We start from the raw sequence: 23,465 nt of genomic DNA, 5'->3' as shown, positions 1-23,465 counted from the left end.
CGATTTCTTAGAAATAAAAGTAGACATCGAAGAAAATATGTTACAAACTTGTTTAAACAGCGAAATCAGTTCATTGCAATTTTACATCGCCTTACCATGGCCGAAAGATTTAAACTAAAATTCGAATCGTCTACGTTGTTTGCCAATAATGATGGATACTTAACTAATACTCGCAAAATTTCGATACCTCTTCAACTAATGTTTGGTAGTTTTGCAATTTTCTCTTAAACATGTTTGGTAGGTAGTGGTAGTAGATACACTTAAGTTTAGATTACTCAATGCACACTATTTTGAAAGGAGCGGTCGCATGTCGGAACGCTGAAGAGTTGAAACAGACGCACGATGATTCTTTTCAGGACTGCTCCGATTAGGCAATGCATGCTTGGTAGTGGTAGTTTGTATTAGCTGTTTGTTTGACTGCTGTGTGTGTGTGTGTGTGTGTGTGTGTGTGTGTGTGTGTGTGTGTGTGTGTGTGTGTGTGTGTGTGTGTGTGTGTGTGTGTGTGTGTGTGTGTGTGTGTGTGTGTGTGTGTGTGTGTGTGTCAATGTGTATCTGTGGGCGTCTAACCCGCGGTAAAACCGAATCACTCAGAAATCGATTGGTCGGTCGGATTTTCGATTCGCACCAATTTCTGAGAAATGCTTTTAAAGTTTATTTGTTTATGGAAACAACTACAAACGAGATCTTTGTGTTAATGTAGTTGTTTCATTCTTATCAGCTGTTAAAGTTTTTTTAAGCAAGGATGGACGAATGATTCTTTTTTTCTAGTTTGTACACTACACCATCATAAAGAGATTGCCATTTAAAGTGTCAATGTGATCTATTTCCTTCACGTTTGTTTTTTTTGTTTGAGTGGTAAACATTCATATTTTTTGTATCTTTATTAAGAGCACTTTCCATCCTTTATCTCTGCATTAAATCTGTATATGTTCGTTTTTATTCTGATCAAGGTATGTGTTTTTTTTTCTTCGATCTTCCTTGCATTCAATCAGTTCCCACGCATTTCAAAAAGATAGGATATCCATCAGACTTTCAGTGTAGATCTTCATATTTGCTTATGCCCTCCCCGATTTCAATTTTTTGTTTGTTCTCCGCCAATAGCACGCGTCATTTTTAACCAATTTCTAAAACGATGCGAAGCTTTACCAGTTGCTGTAGCTTGTTTGCGATTTATGTCAATATAGATTTTGATAAAACAGTGGACAAATAAACAGTTAAGGAGATTCTCTCATGTGTTTCTGTTGAGTTATTTACAAACTGATGTTTTTCATTATCCTCTTACGAATCTTTTTCGATGATTCCGCTTGATTTGGTTTATGACACAACATGGTTTTTGTTTCTTAAATGCTGATTCTTCACGAACAATGTTCGACTTGCTACAAAAACTAGATATAAAAAAGACGACATCAAGAAAAGAACATGAAATATATAATTCTGTACGACAATCATTATACCATCCAGAATCATAGTAGCCCAATTCAGTGGGCCACTTCAGTGCCAACTTCCATTCAGCATATACACCCGCTTACTGCGATCGGCCCAAATGTTCCGGTGCACCAACAGAAACAAAATAAAACTGTAATTTACTTTCCTTTTTATTATTTTCGACTACAGATATATCTTCTCCCAAACTGTCCCCTTATTAGTTAAACTGACTCCCAACGAGATTCCTTCTTTTCTGATTGAGCAAATCTTGCAAAAACATCGATGGGAAAATTAAAAAAAAACTTTCCAAAGATTAATTCAATGAAGAAGTAAAACTAAACATAAAAAATTAAGATTCGTACGCTTCCGCCCTCTTCTGCTTGCCTAACGAGCATCGTCCATCCCTAATCCCTGATCGTACAAATAAAAATAGAAAAAAACAGTTGACGAAATATTAATCATTTTGTTTTTGGTCTTAGATCATGTAACCACCGGAGAATGAAACACCTTACTGCTCGCTCACGCTTCTACTCCCTCCCCCTCCTAACTTACAGTGTGTGGTAGTTCCGTTCGGTGCGGGCCTTGTAGAACTTCCACAGGACTAGGGCGATCGCGAGCGAACCGTACGCCAGGATCATTCCACCGACGAACGAGTATCCGTCGAAGCGCTTGCAGTGCGGCACCGGAGTGGGAGCCGGCGATGGCGTCGGGGTCGGGGTCGGATTCGGAGTTGGCGTCGGCGACGGGGTAGTAGTGCTGGTCGTGGTTGTGTTGTGGTTATCCGGAGTGGGCGATGGAGTGGTGGTGGTGGTTGTCGTTGTAGTAGAGTTGTCCGGAACCGGAGTGGTAGTCGATGTGGTTGAAGTTGACGTGGTGGTGGTAGTGGTGGTTGTGGTTGCTGGAGTAGTTGTATTGTCCGGAACCTGGAAAAGAGTACGCATCAGTTAATATACTAAGAGACCAGGAAGGATGGGCTACCTAATATAACACTGAACCTGCCTGAATTTGCTGTTCAATATGTCAAGCAAGCTGCATCTGCTGATCAACGTTTTGTTGGGCAGATCAATAAGAACAAAGTGGCTCAACACTTGGGTGGGGGTCATAAACAGTCTGAGAGACAACCAAACTGGCACAAGCGAAAACGTCAGTTGAAGGAAAGTCAATTATTGTGTTGTGTTGCGTGATAACGGATTAATTCTTAAATTGCATACTGAAAGTTGCCATATTAAACATGTTAAAAACTTTATTACTCTTATTCCAATTACTAATGGAGAACTATTTGGGAAAGAACAGCTATCCAATGGAAGGTAAAATAGAAAAGATATGAAAACTTTCATTGCCGGCCACGTCCATCTTCTCCATTACGATGATAAGAAAGGATGCGATGTTATGATACCTACTTTACAATATGGAGCGACTCACCGACGATTTCAAGGATTTGGTTATTTGAAAAGGGATGATTTAGGAATCACTATAAGCAAGTGATGCAACATGGTCTATCTGAATCAACCTGCCTAGAGCGTTTCGCCGTTATGAGGGTGGGAAACGATAATAGGTACATTGGCGGAGCCAGCATTTTCTTTTTTCTTACTCACTCGACTCTCCTAAACATACACGAGAAAGACAAAGATAGAAGAGGGGGCAGTTTGCCTCCTCTTTCATCCCGTTCTTTCTCGTGTATGTTTAGGAGAGTGAGTAAGAAAAAAGAAAATTCTGGCTCCGCCAATGAATAGGTATGAGATGAAATAGAATTAAAAACTGCTGGATGGCAAGCCAAATTATTAATAATGCGGGACCGATAAAAACGAGACAGACTAACCCGTCAGTTCCAAAGGAAGGTCGGTTATAGCTTAAAATAAGCTTAAACAATTCAGCTCGATGATTTTCAGGAGGCAGTGCTGCTCTCAGTGTGGAACAGCAGGGAGCTAAGGCGATAAAGCTTAGCAGGGACATTGCCTGCAAGTCTGGTTATAATTGTTATATGGTTCCAGTCTGCAAGAATCAGGGGACTTCAGATTGGGTGAAAGAAATAACTACGCCACTGAACCGCTGGGAAGATGCTGCTCGCAATGCATGAAAATAAAATTGAGGCACTCTTTCCTTCAAGTACAAGATAGAGTCGGCAGCCATTTCGGCAGGTGTACCTTTTTTGGGCACTTGCCGCTATAACTAAGTCACGACGGTACAAAACGAGAGAATGCCTGCAGCTACAGCATGATAAGTGAAACCAACGTTATTTGGAAGCGAATTTACGGGAACAACTAGCAGCATCAGTGAAGAGAATTGTCAGACAAAAGAGGCACAAAACAAGCAACAAAGAAAACGCGGCGATTACTCTTTATCCCAACTGGTAACCATTGGCGGAGCCAGCTTTTTCTTTTCTCCTACTCACTCTCCCAAACATACACGAGAAAGAGCGAGATGAAAGAGGAGGCAAGCTGCCCCCTCTTCTATCTTTCTCCCTCTCATGTATGTTTAGGAGAGTGAGTAAGAAAAAAGAAAATGCTGGCTCCGCTAATGACTGGTAACAGATAATGACATGATCTCGAAATTATTTGTTGCAGACAAAACGGAAGCAGAATTTGTTGCGTACTTTTCAACTCATGAAAAATCAATTATTACTAACCCAAAATCGAAACTTTTTGATGATACATCTTCAGCAGCGTTGCAGTGTTTACCGACTCCAAGTTACTGCTCGAAAATCACAATTCAAGCCTTAAAAATCTCTAAACTCGTGGTGTACGATCTTTGTCCTATTCTGTTGAAGATGGGACATACCTATGTCGCATTGGGTAGAATATCGCAACAAATTTAGGTTGCGACATTGTCGTTATTGTTGCGCGATGGTTGCAGCAATATGCAGATAACGAGCAATTGGAAGAGACATAGATCAGATATTTCCACAAATCTTCCAGATGTGTTAGAAGATCATCTAGGTAAAACAAAAAAAGTTATTGAATTTCTTAAACAGGGTGTCTACTCATAAGAAAAAATATAATTCCCTGAGTTTTCCAGGTTTTTTCAGGGAGAATTTATAAATGTTGATAATTCAAAAATTAGCCCAAATTTCATAGAATTTCTATACTTCTTAAATACTAACCAGAAATATCCTCAAAACTTAAACTAAAAGTTTTAAGGAAAAATGCGTAAGATTTATTATCCAATAGATTTCACTATATTCACTAAGAACTGTTTAACAAAACTCTTTCGAATATAATAATGTTAAGGAATATTTCTAATTTTTTTCCAGACTACTTTTGGGTTATTGTAAGAAACTGCTTTGACATTTTCACCTACAATGACATCCAAATACTCAAAAAAAAAATCAAGAAAAAACATTCAGGAGTTCAATCAGTCACAAACTAAATGACCGTTAAATTCCATACAGAGTTTTGAATATAAACTTGGATGTTTGTACTCTGTGCTGGTGATGTAATAATGTTAAGATTTCGAAATTCTACCCATGATTCTTCCTTCAAATCCTGCCGGAATTCCTCCTTCAAATTAATTTCTAGTTTCTTTCCCTTGAAATTATCAGAGTTTTTTTTCTGGCTTTCTCCAGTTTTCTCAAGTATAATCAGAGGTTCCATAAATAGCTCGCCTTCCAAGATTTTTCACGATTTCAGGTTTTTAGAGGTTTGTACTCCCCGGACGTTCTTCCAGAGTTTCTAACTGGATTCTTCCCGGAGATCTTTCCAAAGATCTTCCAGGAATTTCTCCTAGTGGTTCGAGACATTTTTTCAATAGTTTCTCTCGGGATTTTGCAGACAGTTTTCAGATATTTCTCGTAGATTTCTTTGCGGGATTTCGCACGAAGTTTCTCTCGGGATTTCTTTTAGACGTTTTCAGAGTTCCCCCTTAACTTTCCTTAATATTTCACCCTCGGATTAGTCCCAGAACTTTAGTTTTCGAGATGTCTCAGTTTCTCTCAGGATTTTTTTTGTAGTTTCTCTCGAGAATTCTTAAATAAGGCTTTACGGAGATTTTTGCAAAATTTGGCCGGGATTTTTTCAGATATTACTCCGGACTCCCTTACAAGAAACCTCGTTAATTATCCTAGCAGGAGACATTTCGAGAAAAACTCTGAAAATCCTGCTGGAACTCCCGGAGCAATCTTTAAAGAAATCCCAAAAGGAGCATCTCGGGATAATTTCTGATAGAGATTCCCGAAAGAGCTCTGGGAATAATCCCGAGAAAATATGTAAGAAAATAATCGCAGGTTGATCACTGCAAGAAATGAGATAATCAACTACAAGGAAAAGCCTTTAAAATATTCGAGAATAAATCACGGGAAATAGCAGCAGTAGCTCCTGCAGCAGTCACAGAAAACTCTCCAAAAATCTTAGAAGAAAGTCACGGATAAATTCGGAAATACTCTGAGAAACATCCCAGGATCAACACCGGAACTCCCGGAAAAAACTTCGAGAGAAATCTCAAAAGAAATCCCGCAAGAACCTCTTAGAAATATACCAGCTGAAAGTTCTGTAGAAGTACAAGGAGAAACTCTAGAAAAAAAGCTATCGGAAATTTCTTTAATAAATCACAGAAGAAACTTCGGAAGGAATCTCGGAACAAAATTAGTTAATTAGTTTAGTAAATTAGTTAAAAACTCCTTAAAACCTTTGGAGGGACTTCAGTAGAAATCCCAGGAATAATTCCTTCAATTGAAATCTCGAGAGAAACTCTAACTGGGAGCAATACTGGAAAACCCTCTATATAAATTCTGTATAATTCCATAAAAATTCTAGATGAAATCGATCGGAATTCCGGAGTCCTGGAAGATTCTCAGATTCTCAATCCGGGAAAGAAATGTTCGAATCTAGGAAGAACTTGAAACATTTAATTTATTTGTTTTAAGCATTTTTGAAGACTCTACATCGTCTTCAACGCCATACAAGTCATCTTCCAAATGTTGCATGTAGGGAATCGCGCCACTTGGGCGGTGGCTTCTATATTCGTCTGTTTCCCACTATAACTCAATCAAATTTGAACCAATTGACTCAACTTTTGGAATGTGGTGAGACAGGTATAGTATCTACCCGTGTACAATATTTCAAGTCAATTGGTTCAAAATTGACTGAGTTATAGTGGAAAACAGACGAATATAGAAGCCACCGCCCAAGTGGCGCGATACCCTAGGTACACTGATAGGCAAAATAAAGTGCCCAGCTCATCATTTTTTTTTTGAATTTCTCTATTTATTTTGTTGAAATTAAAGTAAACACACTGCAGATTTTTTGTAAAACTTTTTCTTAATATTATTTTCAAGATTTACTTACAGAACAATGATAAAAAAAAGTTTGATCCAAAGAAAAGAAAAATCAATTAGTCAAAAAAGTGCCCTCTTCATTTTGGCTCCCGGGGAAATAAATTTAAGTAAAAGAAAAGCGTTTTATTAGTTTATGTGTCCTCCTTTGGCCTTCAGGACCAGCCGCAGGTGCTTTGGCATGCTCTCCACCAGGTTCTTTAGGTGTTGTGGATCAAGCTCTTCCCAGGCGTATTTGAGGGCTTCAAAACAGTTGGACTTGTTGGTAACGCCAGTTTTGTCAACCCTGACATCTAGAATCGTCCACAAATTCTCGATGGGGTTGAGGTCCGGGCTTTGTGGAGGCTATTCCAGCGGTTTGATCCGGCAAGAGCAAGAAGAAAGACTTAGTCTTCTTGGCAGTATGCTTTCGGTCGTTGTCCTGCTGAAATACGAACTTCTCTTCAAGGCCCGTCTGGATCAGCGAAACCTCCAGATTTTCTCGCAGGATGTCGATGCAGGAATCTGCAGTCATTATTCCATCGATTTTCCACTTCACTCCAAGAAAAACACCCCTTGACCGTCACATTTCCTCCTCCATGCTTCACCGTGCCTTGGATGTGGCGATCCTGAAGCTCCTCACCCGATCTGCACCACACACTAACCCGCCGCTTTCGATTAAAAAGCTCGAATTTCGATTCGTCCGTCCAAAGAACTGTTTTCCAGAACTCAACGGGCTTATCAGCATGCCCAATAGCCAACTTGAATGAGTGTAATCAGTTTTGTACCTTTTAATTCCTCCCTAATTGCTTATCCTTTGACAGATACGCGTATTTCGACTACCACTTGTAATCTTCCTCAGTGTCAGTTATCCAGGTTATCCAAGTGGATAACTGACACTGAGGAAGATTACAAGTGGTAGTCGAAATACGCGTATCTGTCAAAGTATAACAATTAGGGCGGAATTCAAAGGTACAAAACTGATTACACTCATTCGAAGAGGGTATTCTGCTTAGAGGGTTCGAAAAGTCGGTACAAGAGCACACTTGAGCCGTTTGCTAATAAATGGGCGCTTCCGGTCAACATGGTTCATGAGCCCCTGTGCTACAAGACGGCGACGAACAGTTCGACCAGAAACTGATAGCTGAAGGTTTTCCTGGATCTCACGGACAATTACTTCAGGTTTTTCTTCACTTCGCATGTGATCTTGGTGTCCATTCTTGTATCCGTTTTGCGTTTCCTGCCTCTACCTGAACGATCCACCACTGATCCGAATGTTTTTTGTTTCAGAAGTATTTTTCCAACCGCTGCCTTGCTAATGCTGTAATTCCTAGCGACAACCCGGTGCGATTCACCATTTTGCACATCACGAACCACCAATTTTCGGATACACAAGGGAATTGCTTTCGAAACCAGTCGTTCTCCATTTTTATTTTCAACTTAATCAAACGCGATCACGTAAACAAATGCACCAGGTCAAGCCGTTTGCTTCAAAACATGTTCATTCATTTATTTAGTTAACATCAAATTCATGATAATACTGAATCAACAATTTGCCGCCATAATACTCGATTTGCAGCTGCAGCTCTCCAACGTCGGTCACGCCCAACACTCGCCAGATCACGCTCCACCTGGTCCGCCCATCGTGCTCTCTGCGCTCCACGCCTTCTTGTACCAACCGGATGGTTAGCAAACACCAACTTTGCAGGGTTGTTGTCCGGCATTCTTGCAACATGCCCTGCCCACCGTATCCTTCCGGCTTTGGCTACCTTCTGGATGCTGGGTTCGCCATAAAGTGCAGCGAGCTCGTGGTTCATCCTTCTCCGCCACACACCGTTCTCCTGCACGCCGCCGAAGATCGTCCTTAGCACCCGTCGCTCGAAAACTCCGAGTGCTTGCATGTCCTCCTCGAGCATCGTCCACGTCTCGTGCCCGTAGAGAACCACCGGTCTTATTAACGTCTTGTACATGGTACATTTGGTGCGGGGGTGAATCTTTTTTGACCGCAGTTTCTTCTGGAGCCCATAATAGGCACGACTTCCACTGATGATGCGCCTTCGTATTTCACGGCTCACGTTATTGTCAGCCGTTAGCAAGGAACCGAGGTAGACGAATTCTTCTACCACCTCGAAAGTATCCCCGTCTATCGTAACATTGCTGCCAAGGCTAGTCCTGTCTCGCTCACTCCCACCTACCAGCATGTACTTTGTCTTAGCCGCATTCACCACCAGTCCGACCTTTGCTGCTTCACGTTTCAGGCGGGTGTACTGTTCTGCCACCGTTCCAAATGTCCTAGCAATAATATCCATGTCATCCGCAAAACATACAAATTGGCTGGATTTCGTGAAGATCGTACCCCGGCTGTTGAGCCCGGCTCGTCGCATAACACCTTCCAGGGCGATGTTGAATAGTAGGCAGGAAAGTCCATCACCTTGTCGTAGTCCCCGTCGAGATTCAAATGAACTGGATAGTTCACCCGAAATCCTTACGCTGTTCTGCACACCGTCCATCGTTGCTCTTATCAGTCTAGTCAGCTTCCCGGGAAAGCTGTTCTCGTCCATAATTTTCCATAGCTCTGTGCGGTCGATACTGTCGTATGCCGCTTTGAAGTCGATGAACAGGTGATGCGTTGGGACCTGGTATTCACGGCATTTCTGGAGGATTTGCCGTACGGTGAAGATCTGGTCCGTTGTCGACCGGCCGTCGATGAAACCGGCTTGGTAACTTCCCACGAACTCATTTACTTTAGGTGAAAGACGACGGAAGATGATCTGGGATAGCACTTTGTAGGCGGCATTCAAAATGGTGATCGCTCGAAAGTTCTCACACATTAACTTGTCGCCTTTCTTGTGGATGGGACAGATTATCCCTTCCTTCCACTCCTCCGGTAGCTGTTCGGTTTCCCAGATCTTGACTACTAACTGGTGCAGACAGGTGGCCAACTTTTCCGGGCCCATCTTGATGAGTTCCGCTGCGATACCGTCCTTACCAGCCGCTTTGTTGTTTTTGAGCTGGTGGATGGCATCCTTAACTTCCCTCAGCGTGGGAGTTGGTTCGTTCCCGTCCTCTGCTGCACCAACATAGTCATTTCCTCCGCTGCCTTGGTCCTCCGTGCCTACATTCTCTTCGCCATTCAGGTGCTCGTCGAAGTGCTGCTTCCACCTTTCGATCACCTCACGTTTGTCCGTCAGGAGGCCCCCGTCCTTATCCCTGCAGATTTCGGCTTGCGGCACGTAGCCTTTGCGGGATGCGTTGAGCTTCTGGTAGAACTTGCGTGTTTCCTGTGAACGGCACAGCAGTTCCATTTCCTCGCACTCCGCTTCTTCCAGGCGGCGCTTTTTCTCCCGGAAGAGACGGGTCTGCTGCTTCCGCTTCTGTCTGTATCGCTCCACATTCTGTCGGGTTCCATGCTGCAGCATTACCGCCCGCGCTGCATCCTTCTCCTCCAGAACCGCTCTGCACTCCTCGTCGAACCAATCGTTTCGTCGACTCCGTTCTACGTACCCGATAGTGCTCTCAGCTGCGTTGTTGATGGCTGCTTTGATTGTACTCCAGCAGTCCTCTAGAGGGGCCACATCGAGCACACCCTCGTCCGGCAACGCTGCCTCGAGATTCTGCGCGTATGCGGTGGCGACATTCGGTTGCTTCAGTCGCTCTAGATCGTACCGGGGCGGCCGCCGGTAATGTACGTTGTTAATAACGGAGAGTTTTGGGCGCAGTTTAACCATCACCAGGTAGTGATCGGAGTCGATATTAGCGCCACGATAGGTCCTGACGTCGATAATGTCGGAGAAGTGCCGTCCATCAATCAGAACGTGGTCGATTTGCGATTCCGTTTGTTGTGGTGATCTCCAGGTGTAACGATACGGGAGGCTGTGCTGGAAGAAGGTGCTACGAATGGCCATGTTCTTGGAGGCGGCGAAATCGATGAGGCGTAGGCCATTTTCGTTCGTCAGCTGGTGGGCGCTGAACTTTCCAATCGTCGGTCTGAATTCCTCCTCCTGGCCTACCTGAGCGTTCAGATCCCCTATGATGATCTTGACGTCGTGGTTTGGGCAGCGGTCGTACTCGCGTTCGAGCTGCGCGTAAAATGCGTCTTTGTCATCATCAGTGCTTCCGGAGTGAGGGCTGTGCACGTTTATTATGCTAATGTTGAAGAATCGGCCCTTGATCCTCAACCTGCACATTCTTTCGTCGATCGGCCACCAACCGATCACGCGCCTCTGCATGTCGCCCATCACTATAAAAGCTGTTCCCAGCTCACGTGTGTTGCCGCAACTCTGGTAGATGGTATGATTACCTCTAAACGTTCGCACCATAGATCCTGTCCAACACACCTCCTGCAGCGCTACGATGCCGAACCCGCGGTCCTTCAGTATATCGGCGAGTATGCGGGTGCTCCCGATGAAGTTGAGAGATCTGCAGTTCCACGTACCGAGCTTCCAATCGCAAGTCCCTTTTCGTCGCCGTGGTCGTCGCCATTGGTATCGGTTCGCATTCTTCTCTTGTTGATTTTCCGGTGCTAGTCTTTTTTACGGCTGGCTCGCAGGGCCTGACACCAACCCACTAACCCAGGGAGCTGGGCTTACCTTCCCGGAAGCTACGGGTTCTGCATTGGCATTTCCTCCAACTACAGTGCTAAATAGCTAGGCTCGAGCGCCAGTCTTCGCCGGGGGTGGTGTTTTTAATGGGCGCCCAGGAGATAATATTTTACCTGAGCTTCCACCCCCAAAACATGTCTAAATCTCAAAACATAAACAATTCAGGGGTCTTTCGATGAAAGCTTATCGAAAACATATTGATTTTCGAAGTTGGCACTTTTTTGTCACTGGTTTTTCTTTAACCCTTATGTAGCCGGCAGGGTACCCGGGTACCCAGCACCCATTTAAAATACACGGTGTAGAAAAATGCAAAAAGTTTGCCGGCCACATAACGCTTAATATCAAGTGATTTTTTTTTTCTTAGAGTCGAACTCTTTTTTTTATCATTGTTTTGTAAGTGAAACTTGAAAAGAATATTAAAAAAAAGTTCTAGAAATAACTGCAGTGTGCCCACTTAAAAAAAATGAGAGAAATAAAAAATGATAAGGTGGGCACTTTATTTTGCCTATCAGTGTATGTACTAACTAAAAAAAAGCTTAATAGTTTGTAAATGCCAATTTCAATTCAATAGGCGACAGTAGGTACTTACCTTAGTTGTTGTAGCCGGAGTCGTACTGGTGGTTGTGTTATTATCCGGTGCCGGTACTGCCGTTGTAGTATCCGTAGCTGGTACTGGTGCCACTATGAATGGAAAAGAAGGAAAAGTGAACATGTGGGTTGCCAAATTTCAATGAGCAAGGTGGTGTAGGGTGACCAGTTTGTCGAATTAAAAATTTACCCCGGTGATTCGACAACATTCGTTGTCGAATTAGCGGGATAATACGATATGGTACATATCTTCTTCTTCTTCTTCTTTATGGTTCTACGTCCCCACTGGGACTTTGCCTGCCTCGCTTCAACTTAGTTTTCTTTGAGCACTTCTACAGTTATTAATTGAAGGGCTTTCTTTGCCTGCCATTGCATGAATTTGTATATTGTGAGGCAAGTACAATGATACACTATGCCCGGGGAGCCGAGAAAATTTTCCCGACCAGAACGGGAATCGAGAACCCGCCGTTTCCGGATTGGCGATCCATAGCCCCAACCACTAGGCTAACTGAAGACCCCAAGCGATATACATCTATTAGATACCGTACCAAGAATTACAAGATTTACTAAGTTTATAACGGAGCCGGCTACATCCTTACGTTCATCGAGAAAAGGAAAGAATATGAGTTATTAACAAGACCGAGATCACGTAGGCCCATGGCTGTGTTAGTCAGAATGAATCAATAGTCACATAATATTGATTCGCGTTAGTAAAAGATGCGATTCAATAAAATTACGAAACACATCGACATTCTCCTACATGACCAATGTTTGAGAAACACCTAGAAACACTAATCATTGCAGACATTCTTGTTATCACTCTTCTGCTGCTTTCTCCATCACCTTTGATTATGTATAACCACACCAATGAGAACGAGTCATTGTCGTCGAATTCCGTTACCTATATTTGATAAGACGAACTCATCACATTTCCTGATAAGACGTTTTTCGGAATGTCACATTTCCCTAAATAGAATTCAATCTAAGGGTATATGCCATCCTTTTCGAAAACTACTAATGCAACCTTTATTCATTATTTAATTCTTATAGTGAATTTTAACGTATGCCCAAGAAAATATATCATCTATCATTTGAATCATGTTCCCATCGTCTGATGCAGAAAAAAAAACGAGTAATGCAATCAAACCTCAGGACGTACTCCTTCTGCAAGTGAGGGGGTTAGAGGCAGAGGGGTGTAAGTGACCAAAAATTCAAAATTGAGATAAATATCGCACGTGATTCTACGAGATCAGCTTTGCTTGTTGCCAAAGACCCATAATTTTTAAAAATGTTTGAGCATATTTAAACATTGATTGAAAATATGACGCTTAACCGTTGAGGAGATTTGTTTGGAGGCAGAGGGGTGTAAGTAATTTATTATATTTTCATGAAGTATTGCTCAACATTGTTTCAATCAATTTAAATTCTCAAGTTAATAATGGCAGTGATGGTATTGTACAATTTCTAGTCTTACTGAGAGGGGAAGTTACCTTTTCGTCATTTGCCCTTCTCATTATCCATTTCTCACTCACGCCAGTATTTGCAAAGTCTAGCTTTTGGAATAAGGTAAAACTTTAACTCGACTGGCTTAGCCGCAAACATCGATAGTAAATTAATTGACTGATATTTTTGCTGAACTTTTCACACAAAAAAGTGACAATATCACCTTCTTTTCGTTGCACATCGTGAGTACGAATGACGATAATGTACCAATTAAAATTACAACACTTGTTCATTCCCAAATTTAGGATTTTATGACGATCGTGAAGATCAGAATTAGGTTATCAATTTGATTACCAAAATTTTGTACAGTCTCACGAATTCAAGCGGTGCTTTGCTAACTAGCCGACGTTTCGGCTGTGTTTGGCAGTCTTCTTCTATGGAAAATTAGGTCTTTTTCTCCTAAAAGAAGGCTGCCAAACACGGATGAAACGAAGGGCAGTTAACAAATTACCGTTTGAAATCGTGAGACGTCTAAACTCCAAATTTCAGTATATACTCGTTGGAAACCACTGTCAGGGACGAGTTTACATACGCAGTATTACACTAAAAGTGCATCATTACGTCGTGTATGGTGTCGTTGAGGCTCTGTTTTAGAATCCGTATGATAAATCATTAGATTTTTTTTTTTTTTTAAATTTCTTTGTATTTGTGAATTTTAACTTATTTGCTAATTCTTCACATAAATCATTAGATTTTAAATCGTATTTTAAATCGTATTGTTGGCGATTTCCATAATTTGGAAGGATAAAACATGTATTAGTAGCGCACGCCTATCAATTTATACATGTAACCCTCGAGCAGTCGCGTCTTCGACTACCTGCAGCGAAGTCACGCTCACGTTGTATACCACAAGCGTGTATTTTTCATGGCGCGTGTACTCAGTACACGACACGACCGCTCCCGGGTTAATAATGAGTTTCTGTCTGTCTATATTATCCTTATAGACTCGGAAATATCTGAAACGATTGACGTAAACATTTGCATGCTAGTTTTTTTTCGAGCCGGGGAAGATTCTAAACAACTTGACAAATTAACTGGCAAAAGAGGCCCCAATACACATAACGTGGGACTTCTCTATGGAGCTGTGTATCAAAAAGCCGCACAGCCGGTTTACTATAATTTTTAGCTTTTCAATATATCAGGTTTAAATGTATTTTTATTTACATTTAAAAATAAAATAAACTTACATTTTTGAAAATACTATGATGATTAAATTGTAGGTCCTTACTGACGTAACAATGATCCGACAAAATGGTCACTAAGGTTTTATGTTACGCTAGACGCATCACGATAGCGCAGTGTTCGTTCAGAAAGCCTGGGTCCCAACATCCCACTAGGGTTAAATTTTGGGCTTTTTCTTAATTTCTCAATACTTCATCTGATTTTTTAATTCAGAAAAGTAATAATTCTTCCACATCATCATGGTTGTTTGCATTATTCATTTAAAACGAAATTAGACGCTGTCTATAAACTACGTAGACTTGATTTTGGCAACCTTAGACCCTCCCCCCCCCCCCTCGTAGACTTTTGTTCATACAAAATTTTCGAAATTTGTAAGGACCGTACACTTCCACCAGACTTCCCCGTCCCCCTCAAAGTCTACGTAGTTTATGAACAGGCCCTTAAATATTTTAGGGACAATTTTATTCATAGTAATACTTGAGTCTACATGTAGAGTATATGGCCTATTGAGAACTTGTTTGGTGCCAAAGGGGTGTAAGTCAACAGTTTAGTGGTAAAGGGGTGTAAGTGACACTAACCCAAAAAATCAAATTTTCCTATCTGCAAAAAAACAGCGTATATAATGTCTGTTTCCATCTCACATGGTGGAGTTACTTGATAGTAGAGTGTTCGGAGCGAATCCAAATTTTTTCGAATATTGTTGATTTTTTATAAGATGTCAAAGTTTTCGTTCAATATCTCAAAATCGAGTTTTGGTCACTTACACCCCTCTGCTTCTGACCCCCTCAAGTGTCAGTAATTGACCACAATTGCTCCATTGGGAGAAAGTCAATTTGAACAACACAGCCCCTGACATGTTATCATCAATACGCATTTCTAATGAGCCCGATAATTGAATGCCCCGTGCATGCAAGAACCCACCCGATGCAGGATTGTACCGGATTTTCAAGTTCTAGCCACGTCCCTTATCAGTAGTAACCCGTCTCTCTAATGTCGGATTCTGATTGTGTCGAATGCGTGTGGTCAGGATCAGGAGCTGTCGAGTGCAGCAGCTCTTATAAATCATAGCAGAGCTTCAATCTCAATCTCTAATTGAATTCATACAAGGGGCAATCACGGCCCGATGAACCAAATCGTCATAAATCAGCACTTTTTGTGTGCAGCTCCGGTAACAAGACGACGGCTTTGAAAGACGAGAGTTTTGAGATTACAAATGCATGCAAAAAGCTGATAAAGTGTGGCGGTGTAGCTATAGCTATAGTGAGAACGCTCAACACTCCGAACAGCTGCTACTGGGAATGAAGGAGGCTATAATGTGTATGGGTATTACTGTAATACGTGCTTGCTGATTATTGACGAACGATGCGGAATCGTCTGTCTAGAAACAGAGTAGTGTCGGCTGCACTATGGGCAAGAGGCTGAAATATGGCGACATAATATTCATATAGCATATTTCGTACCGAGCTAAACACACTTTTCTCGATCAGTCTAGAAAGCCTAGAGCTAGGCCTCGATGGCCGTCTTGATGGGTACTGTCAGAATACCGTCCGCACCCGGAGCCTTGTTCAACTTGAACGACTTCGCTATGGCGGTGAGCTCGTCGTTCATCACTGGGGCGACCTCGCTATGACCGGTTTGGTCATAGGGGACGGGGAACCATAATCTTGTACCGTGGCCCCGGAACAGCGTTTCCACGATCTTCTGCAGCATCTTAGGGAAGCGTTCTGGGAGTGCTTTGTTTTGGCCATGACTACTCTGTAGGTATCACCCCAAGGGGTCGTGTTGGCTGCTTGGCAGAGATTTTCGAAGCACGCCTGATTACGTACCTTAATCTCTTTATTCAATGCCAGTTCAGTCGCCTGGTAGGCCTCACATCATTCCATTCTACCCTCATCGGTGCGAGCTTTTTGCATCCTCCTTCTGGCTCTTAGGCAGGATGCGCGGAGTTCTGCGATTTCTGGACACCACCTGTATACCGGTTTGCGTACATTTCTGGGTAGAGATCACTTTGGCATTGCGGCGTCACACGCACGGCTTAGGGTTCTGACTAGATCATCGCTGGATAGATCGTTGGTGTTATCCTCCATTAACAATCGCTTAACAAATGCCGGCTTATCCGAGCGCGAGGTCAGCCATCCCCGATCTATGATCTTTGGCTGTGGCCGTCTTCCTCCGTGCCCACCCTGTATCGAATCGCCAGATGGTCACTGTGCGTATATCCATCGTCGACCCTCCAGTTCGAGTTAGGGTTTAGACCCGGACTTCAGAAGATCATATCAATGATGGACTCTGCACTGTTCCTACTGTAGGTTTTTTGTCGCCTATATCGACGTTCAGTCTAACCATAGCTTCGAGTACTACTCGACGAGTAGAGCCCAGCCTCTCGCGTTATTAAACGGCTACCCCACTAAATCGCCCGGGCGTTGAAGTCTCCACCGATGACCATGGGACGATGGGACTCAATCCCACTAGTGCGCTTGATAGCGAATAGAGCATAGACGAGAACTGGTCTATCGGCCACATGGGGGGGTGCATAACAACTGCAGTAGTACACTCCGTTGATCTTCGTTATTGCGAAATTATTTCCTGGAGCGAAAAACGACCGGTTGCACAGATCGCCGCTAGCATGGCTTTATCCGCTACCTAGTTCCCGTTATCGGGAGGGATGCGGTACGGGTCCGATAGTAGGGCGATGTCTGTTTGACTCCGAGACTGACTACCACAGCAACTGCTGTGCGGCTTCAAAGTGGTTCAGTTTTAGTTGCGTAACCTGCATTATCGTCGGTTGGTTTGACCTCCTCGTGTGCACCTTTTCGCAGGCGGACCGATGCACTTGATGCATCCGTGCATCTACCTCGCACTGCTGCTTAAGTACGGCTGTGAGCTCCTCTGCGTCGGTGATCTCGTCCAGGTATTACACTGGAGAGTCCCCTCCGTCGTTAGGGTTCTAACCTGCACTTTTTCGCCCAGTACCTTCTGAGTTTGTGCCTAGTAAGACGTGCCTTCCTTGACCGCCTCCTTTTGCAGCACTGCTTTGTACATGCGCGCCCACAGCACCTCGGCGTATGTATCCGCCTCAGTTTTGAACATCAGCACGTCGCTCCGTTCGCGCTTGCGGGCTGCTTTCACTTTTCTCATCTTCTTTCAAATCGTAATCCGAGGGTTCTCCTTCCCTTGGTCCGGTTGGCCACCGTTCCTCTTAGGATTGGCCTTTTGGGGCTTGGTTTCCCTGCCCTTAGCGTGTTTCGTAACCGATTTGATAGCTTGGTTACTCATGCTGGCCGTCCCTTTTTTCTTCTTTGGTTTTTCGCCCACTTCAGCCGGACGCTTCTTGGGCCGCGTCTCCTCAGAAGGTTTCGACCATGCAGCTCGAGCCGTAGCCCGGTTTGACCTTTCTGCTGCGGCTTCGACGAGCTGCATGGTTTCGTGCTGCATCGTCGCGTTGCCAGCAAAGAGGAAGCTGTTCGTTTGGGTGGACCGCTCCATCTTGCTTGCATCAACCGCACTTCGTTCTTCGACCAGTAACATCATACTCCTTCTTGGCCAGAGTCAGCGATTTGCGGAGCTTCAGCAGGTTCTGTTTCAGGTCCTTGCTTATGGTAGTTCGCCCGCTCGTGTAACCGCTCAGCTCGTCCAGCTGGCAACTACCAAACATCTTTGGTAGACCGCTCCTGTTACGGTTCAGCGCCTGTGTGAGGTTCGCGCCTGTCATCTGCGCTTCCTCGGCCGATGCTGCTCCCGTTGAACCTCTTGTCGCCTGCTCTTTGGTGGGTACAACAGCTCTTCGTAATGGCGATCTCGCCAGTCCTCCTCTCGCGAACGGGTTCAACGCCGTTTCCTCTGCCTCTCTACTTTCGAACACATTGTTGTTGTTCATGGATTTTGTAGTCGTCATTTCTGCTGGGTCCCCTTAGAGCCGCTCACTGCAAATGAAGTAGTCGCCAATGATCCTGGGGGTTATCTATGCAAGCAGGAGGCCACCCGAGGGTTGGCCCAGTCCGTCATGGGGACTGATCTCAGATCTGGATCAGCATTAATCAGGAGTGTTCATATGAACCTACTTCCACCCTAAACCTAAGCTGGGCACAGGTCAGGAACGTACTTTAGGGAAACACCACGGTTTTGTGGAACGGAAGACAGCGCCGACATTAGCCCACCCGCCGTTTCAAGTCAGTGTCACCCGACCTTACTAAGAGGATAGAATGCAACTTCTAAAACCTTTTCCTCCAAGCTTCTTAGCAGATCGTTCATAACTAAGGACCACATTAGCGGTGAGAGAACTCCTTCTTGAGGGCAACCCTTCGTTATCCTTACTGTTACTTCCCAGCTCAGAAGTGATTTCTCTTTTTGCAAGCACAGTATAAATCCAATGTATGATCAATGGTCAAAATTGTTATTCTCCATGGCATGCTTCATAGAGCATAGAGCTTTTTCTTTTACTGAAAGCGTTTTTTCCACCATTGTTACTAGCGAATGAAGTGCCGTTACCGTTGACTTATTTACCATATTGATAAGCAAACTAGAAGTCAGATAGGGGATGCGCTTTTATGCAAGAAGAATTGATAATTGTCTTCAACAAAACTGAAGAAAGGCTAATTGGCCTAGGTTGCTTTCGGGTGTGTCTTTTTCTAGTATCTATCCCCTTTTTGGTATAAACTTTATGAGATTTTTATAAGTCTCCATTTTGATGAAGCCTAATTCAATCTCAAACTAGCCTTGAATATCTCAATTAGTGATGGGAACAACACGCTTCTCCGTTTTGAATCAGTGCTGGAAATATCCCATCAACTCCTGCAGATTTAAAAGGCTGAAAAGATCTATGTAGGATTGCATTTTCCACTCTGGCCTTCGAGAAGATTTCATCAGCTAAATCTGGGCGGTATTTACTGTATTATCGGACTCCGTATAGTTTATACTAGGACATCCTTCACCTTCCAGAGAAATAGTATTATTGGAATCCACACTTAAAACTGAACCTGGGAAATGAGTTTCCATCATTAAATTCAAAGTTTCACAAGGAGTTTTAGTAAAAACTCCATCGTCACGTTTCAGATTTCCTAATTCATTTGCATGATCTTTCGCAAGCGTTTTTTTTTTTGTAGTCTTACGACTACAGGAGTACTGTTTATGTTTTCACATGTCAGCACCTAAATTTTTCTTTAAAATTTTCGTATTTCGTTGCTGTATTCAGTCAGAGTTTTCTTTGAGTCCAATCTCCCATTTGTTTCGGCCTAATGAACATTTTACGAGAAAATTTTCAAAGGCGATCCAGTTTAGAGTTCAACCGTGGCACGTCTCTAGTCGATTGTACAGTGGAATATTTGCTGTTAAAGGAATTGATGATAGTTTCATTTAAACTTAGAGAAAACGATTCCAACTGCTGTGTTGAATCGATATTTTTCCCATCGTAAATGAATGTAAATTCAACAATTCTACATATTGATACCAGTTTGTCTTCCTGGGATTTCTAAATGGGGTGCTAGAATAATCTCCCCCGATCCAGTTGGCAGATTATGTGTTTATGATCAGATCAGGGATTGGCGGCATGCACCGTGCGGTGCTAAAAAAGCGTGTGTTTCACACAATCGCAAGTGCTCGTCTCCCGTTTTGCCGAGAGACAAGAGACGTATGAGTGAGAGCTTTCGTAATTGTGCGAGAGACAATCGCAGCACTAGCTCTACGGCGCAGGGAGTAATGCGCGGTGCTTGGGACTGTGCTTGTCTCCAAACAGAAAAAATCAATTAATAAATTAATTGAAGAGTTTGTGTTTTCGGCAAAGTTGTTAAGCTTGTCAAGGGCTGACAAGTGATGGGTCATTTGATTCGAAATTTTTCCAATCATGCGTAGTATCAAGCCAAGTGCAAAGCACGGAGACAAGCACCGAGAGAGTGCATACGACAGAGCGTGAGAGACAGGAGAGCTCCAGCGCGCGGCAAAGTAAGCGAGCAACACACAACCGATTGCGCGTACTCGTCTCCTTCTAGTTTGTTGTGCTGTCTCGTAGCAGAGTGTGCGGCACGCAAAGAGTTTTGAGTCGCACCCTATCCCTGGATCAGATAGAGAAGTCTCATCTGACGCGTGCCAGTCTGTGATCTTTTCAAAGATTTCAGCATTGCACAGCGTTAGATTCAAGACCTCTTGTCTGATTGCATTTGAAAAAGAAGGCTTCTCGCCATTATTGTAAATGTTATTGTTATTATTATTATATTATTGTTGGAAGACATACACTAATAGTGACTCACCTCGCCTCGACTGTTAATATTCGTACTACCCCAAACCGTGTGATGCGCATTGGCGTCACAGCCAATGATGAACGATTTGTTGTTTTCTTTACAGAATTGAACAAATGATGCGATCTCAGGAGGAGGTACCTCAGGAACATCACCAGGAAAGCAGTGGCGTCTCGTAACCCCACTTTTTACCTGTTCAACGACCCTAAAACTTGTAATTGCGGAGAGTTCAAGTTCTGAATCCAATTGAAAATGGATGGAAACGGCTATTCTCGTCGCTCTCTACAAATTGCATACCAATTTGTTGAGAAAATTCAAGAATTTACATTTGTTGAACAGGTAGATTTGAGGTTAGGGAATCGCCACTGCAGGAAAGTAAGCTGAAGCCACAGCGATCTCAGTTTTACCCCTAGTGGTTGGTACCTCTACGATGACTGCAACTCTGTCCCGTCTGATAAACTCTGTAACAGGGTAGTATTTTAACATTTTACGTACTAAGACAGCAGTTCTAGGAGAATTTGTTGCTGATCATTAAATAGTTTACTATTTTGTGTCAGAACCCCAAGAATCATTCGTTTATTGGACCATGAATCGTGCATAAGCGCCACTGCCAGTCCTTTTTAAACTTTGGACTGATCACTGCAGAAGCACCTTGAGAAGGACCTTTTGCGTGATGAAGGTTCACCTGTACAAATATAATTCCTTTCATGAAACTTTGCAAAATTTCACTTTTATCATGCCTCAAAATTGAGGCCCAATCTCAAAAGATATTTTAACTTGATTCCAAATAAAATTCATAAAGCTATGAAAGAATTTCTGCTGGAGGAATCTTGGAAGAAACTCATAGAGGAATTGCCTTTCGGAACTCTCAATTGAAATCTCCAAGGAACTCCTGCAGAATCTCCGGAATCATATCAGAAAGAACCCCCCGAAGGAACGTCTGGAGGTATTAGTAGAGCTTGCATAGAAGAACCTTCAGAAAGCTTTTTTTGTCTTATTTTTCTGTGAATCTAATACTATGCAATGTAAGAGAGAGTAACGAAAGTAGATAATTTCGATTTCTACAAAAATGCCAAAAGACGTTCCACTTTCAAAGGATTACTAAAAATCAGCAAACATTAGAAGTTTTTTTACTCAAGAGGACAGATCGGTGAAGTACTAGATTTGTAGTAATGAGCTGAATTTTTGTATGGTGAGAAGGTCAATTCTCCGTTTCTGCAATGAAATGGTGCAAAAATCGTGGGTATTATGATTCCTTGTCTAATTTTATGCTGTTTGAGCAAAACTTTGGGCAACAGTGTTGTTGTTTTCTCCATTTCTTGCAACATAAACAACATAGTTATCCAAAGTTTTGCTCAAACAGCATCAAATTAGGCAACGAATCATAATACCCACGCTTTTTGCACCATTTCATTGCAGAAACGGAGAATTGACCTTCTCACCATACAAAAATTCAGCTCATTACTACAAATCTAGTACTACACCGAACGTGCCCCAGTGCTGCGATATTCGCCCATAGTGCACTGTTGCATACAGCCGCATCGAATACCCGCACCCATATAAAGCCGAATAGACACGGCGACGGACGACCGATCGAATGAATCATGCATTATTTTCCCTACTCCTCGTACAAAGGCATGTTGCTGCCTGCCTGCGATTGCAAATGACAGACAAAAAAGTCCCCTTGACACAATGCCTCACATTCCGAGAACTACGAAATTTGCGAACCGGATCACGTTATCTTACCAGTGGAACTGCTCGCTGGCTGCTGCTGTCCGGCAGCCCAGGAAATCGCCACCACGGCAAACGCTAGCAACACGTAGCGTATCTGCGCCATTCTACCTTATTCCTTCGAGAATCGGCTTTCCGATTGCGTTGTTTCCGCTCGTTTCCTTCTTCTTTCTCCGATGGGTAGGAAATCGATCGATCGATTGACTGACTGCCTTCCTGTAGATAATCCTTCGCCGGGGGAAACACGCAAAAACTACCGTCCGATCGACACAGCACTCCGCTGCTTTTTCCGAATCGCGAAACCCACGCGGAAAACCCAAAAAATCACACCGGACTGGAATAGCGTAATTAACACCGCAAGAGATTCTTCGTTACTGTGCACTGTTGTTTTTTTTTTCGCCGTTCGACTCTCCTCGATGTATCGACGGAGGCAGCTTTTTCTTCGACTCGAGTTTTGGATTTACGACAACGACGATGATTCTTTTCTTCTGACACTGCTGCTGAGTTGACTGCAATCACACAACAGAACACAACTACTCACCCATCAGTTGGATTTACGAGAAGTACGGTTTCTCACGATTCACTCTGACTAAGCGGTGGAGTGTATGCTCTCTTTTACGCGCTGCTGTGCTGTAACTGCGGTGTGTTGTCGCTTCTCCCTCACTCTGATTGCTTTGTTGTTTTCATGCTGGTTCGGCTGACGGCTGAAGATAGCGGTACTTTTTCGGTGGTGAGATGTAAGGTTGAGCAGATGAGAAGATGAGAAGGAGAATCACTGGAAATTTTTGTGAACTAATCGATAAAGAAGATCAAACGTGGTTGATGACAGGGTTGAACCCAGTGCGATATTCTCCAACATGGGTCCATTTGATTTCCAGGAAGTTTTCCCGAAAATTTCTCCTGCATGTTCAGGACTGTGGGATGTAGAAATTCAGAAATTTTGTCAAGAAATAGGAAGCA

General features: G+C 43.2%; 1 protein-coding gene across 1 annotated transcript; it reads right to left on the bottom strand.

The window, feature by feature from the left end:
* Positions 1–423: 423 nt before the first annotated feature.
* LOC109622212 (integumentary mucin C.1) lies at positions 424–23,035 on the bottom strand. Its single transcript, XM_020076444.3, has 3 exons — positions 22,521–23,035; positions 11,861–11,952; positions 424–2,348 (listed from the first exon to the last, which is right to left on the bottom strand). Exons 1-3 carry the CDS (start codon positions 22,609–22,611, stop codon positions 1,974–1,976), a joined length of 558 nt encoding a protein of 185 aa, XP_019932003.3. The 5' UTR covers positions 22,612–23,035; the 3' UTR covers positions 424–1,973.
* Between the last annotated feature and the right edge of the window lie 430 nt (positions 23,036–23,465).

The sequence above is a fragment of the Aedes albopictus genome, chromosome 3, assembly GCF_035046485.1.
Source record: "Aedes albopictus strain Foshan chromosome 3, AalbF5, whole genome shotgun sequence".
NCBI lineage: Eukaryota > Metazoa > Arthropoda > Insecta > Diptera > Culicidae > Aedes > Aedes albopictus.
Note: the sequence above shows the minus strand (reverse complement) of the source record. Positions and strands in the feature narration are given on the sequence as shown.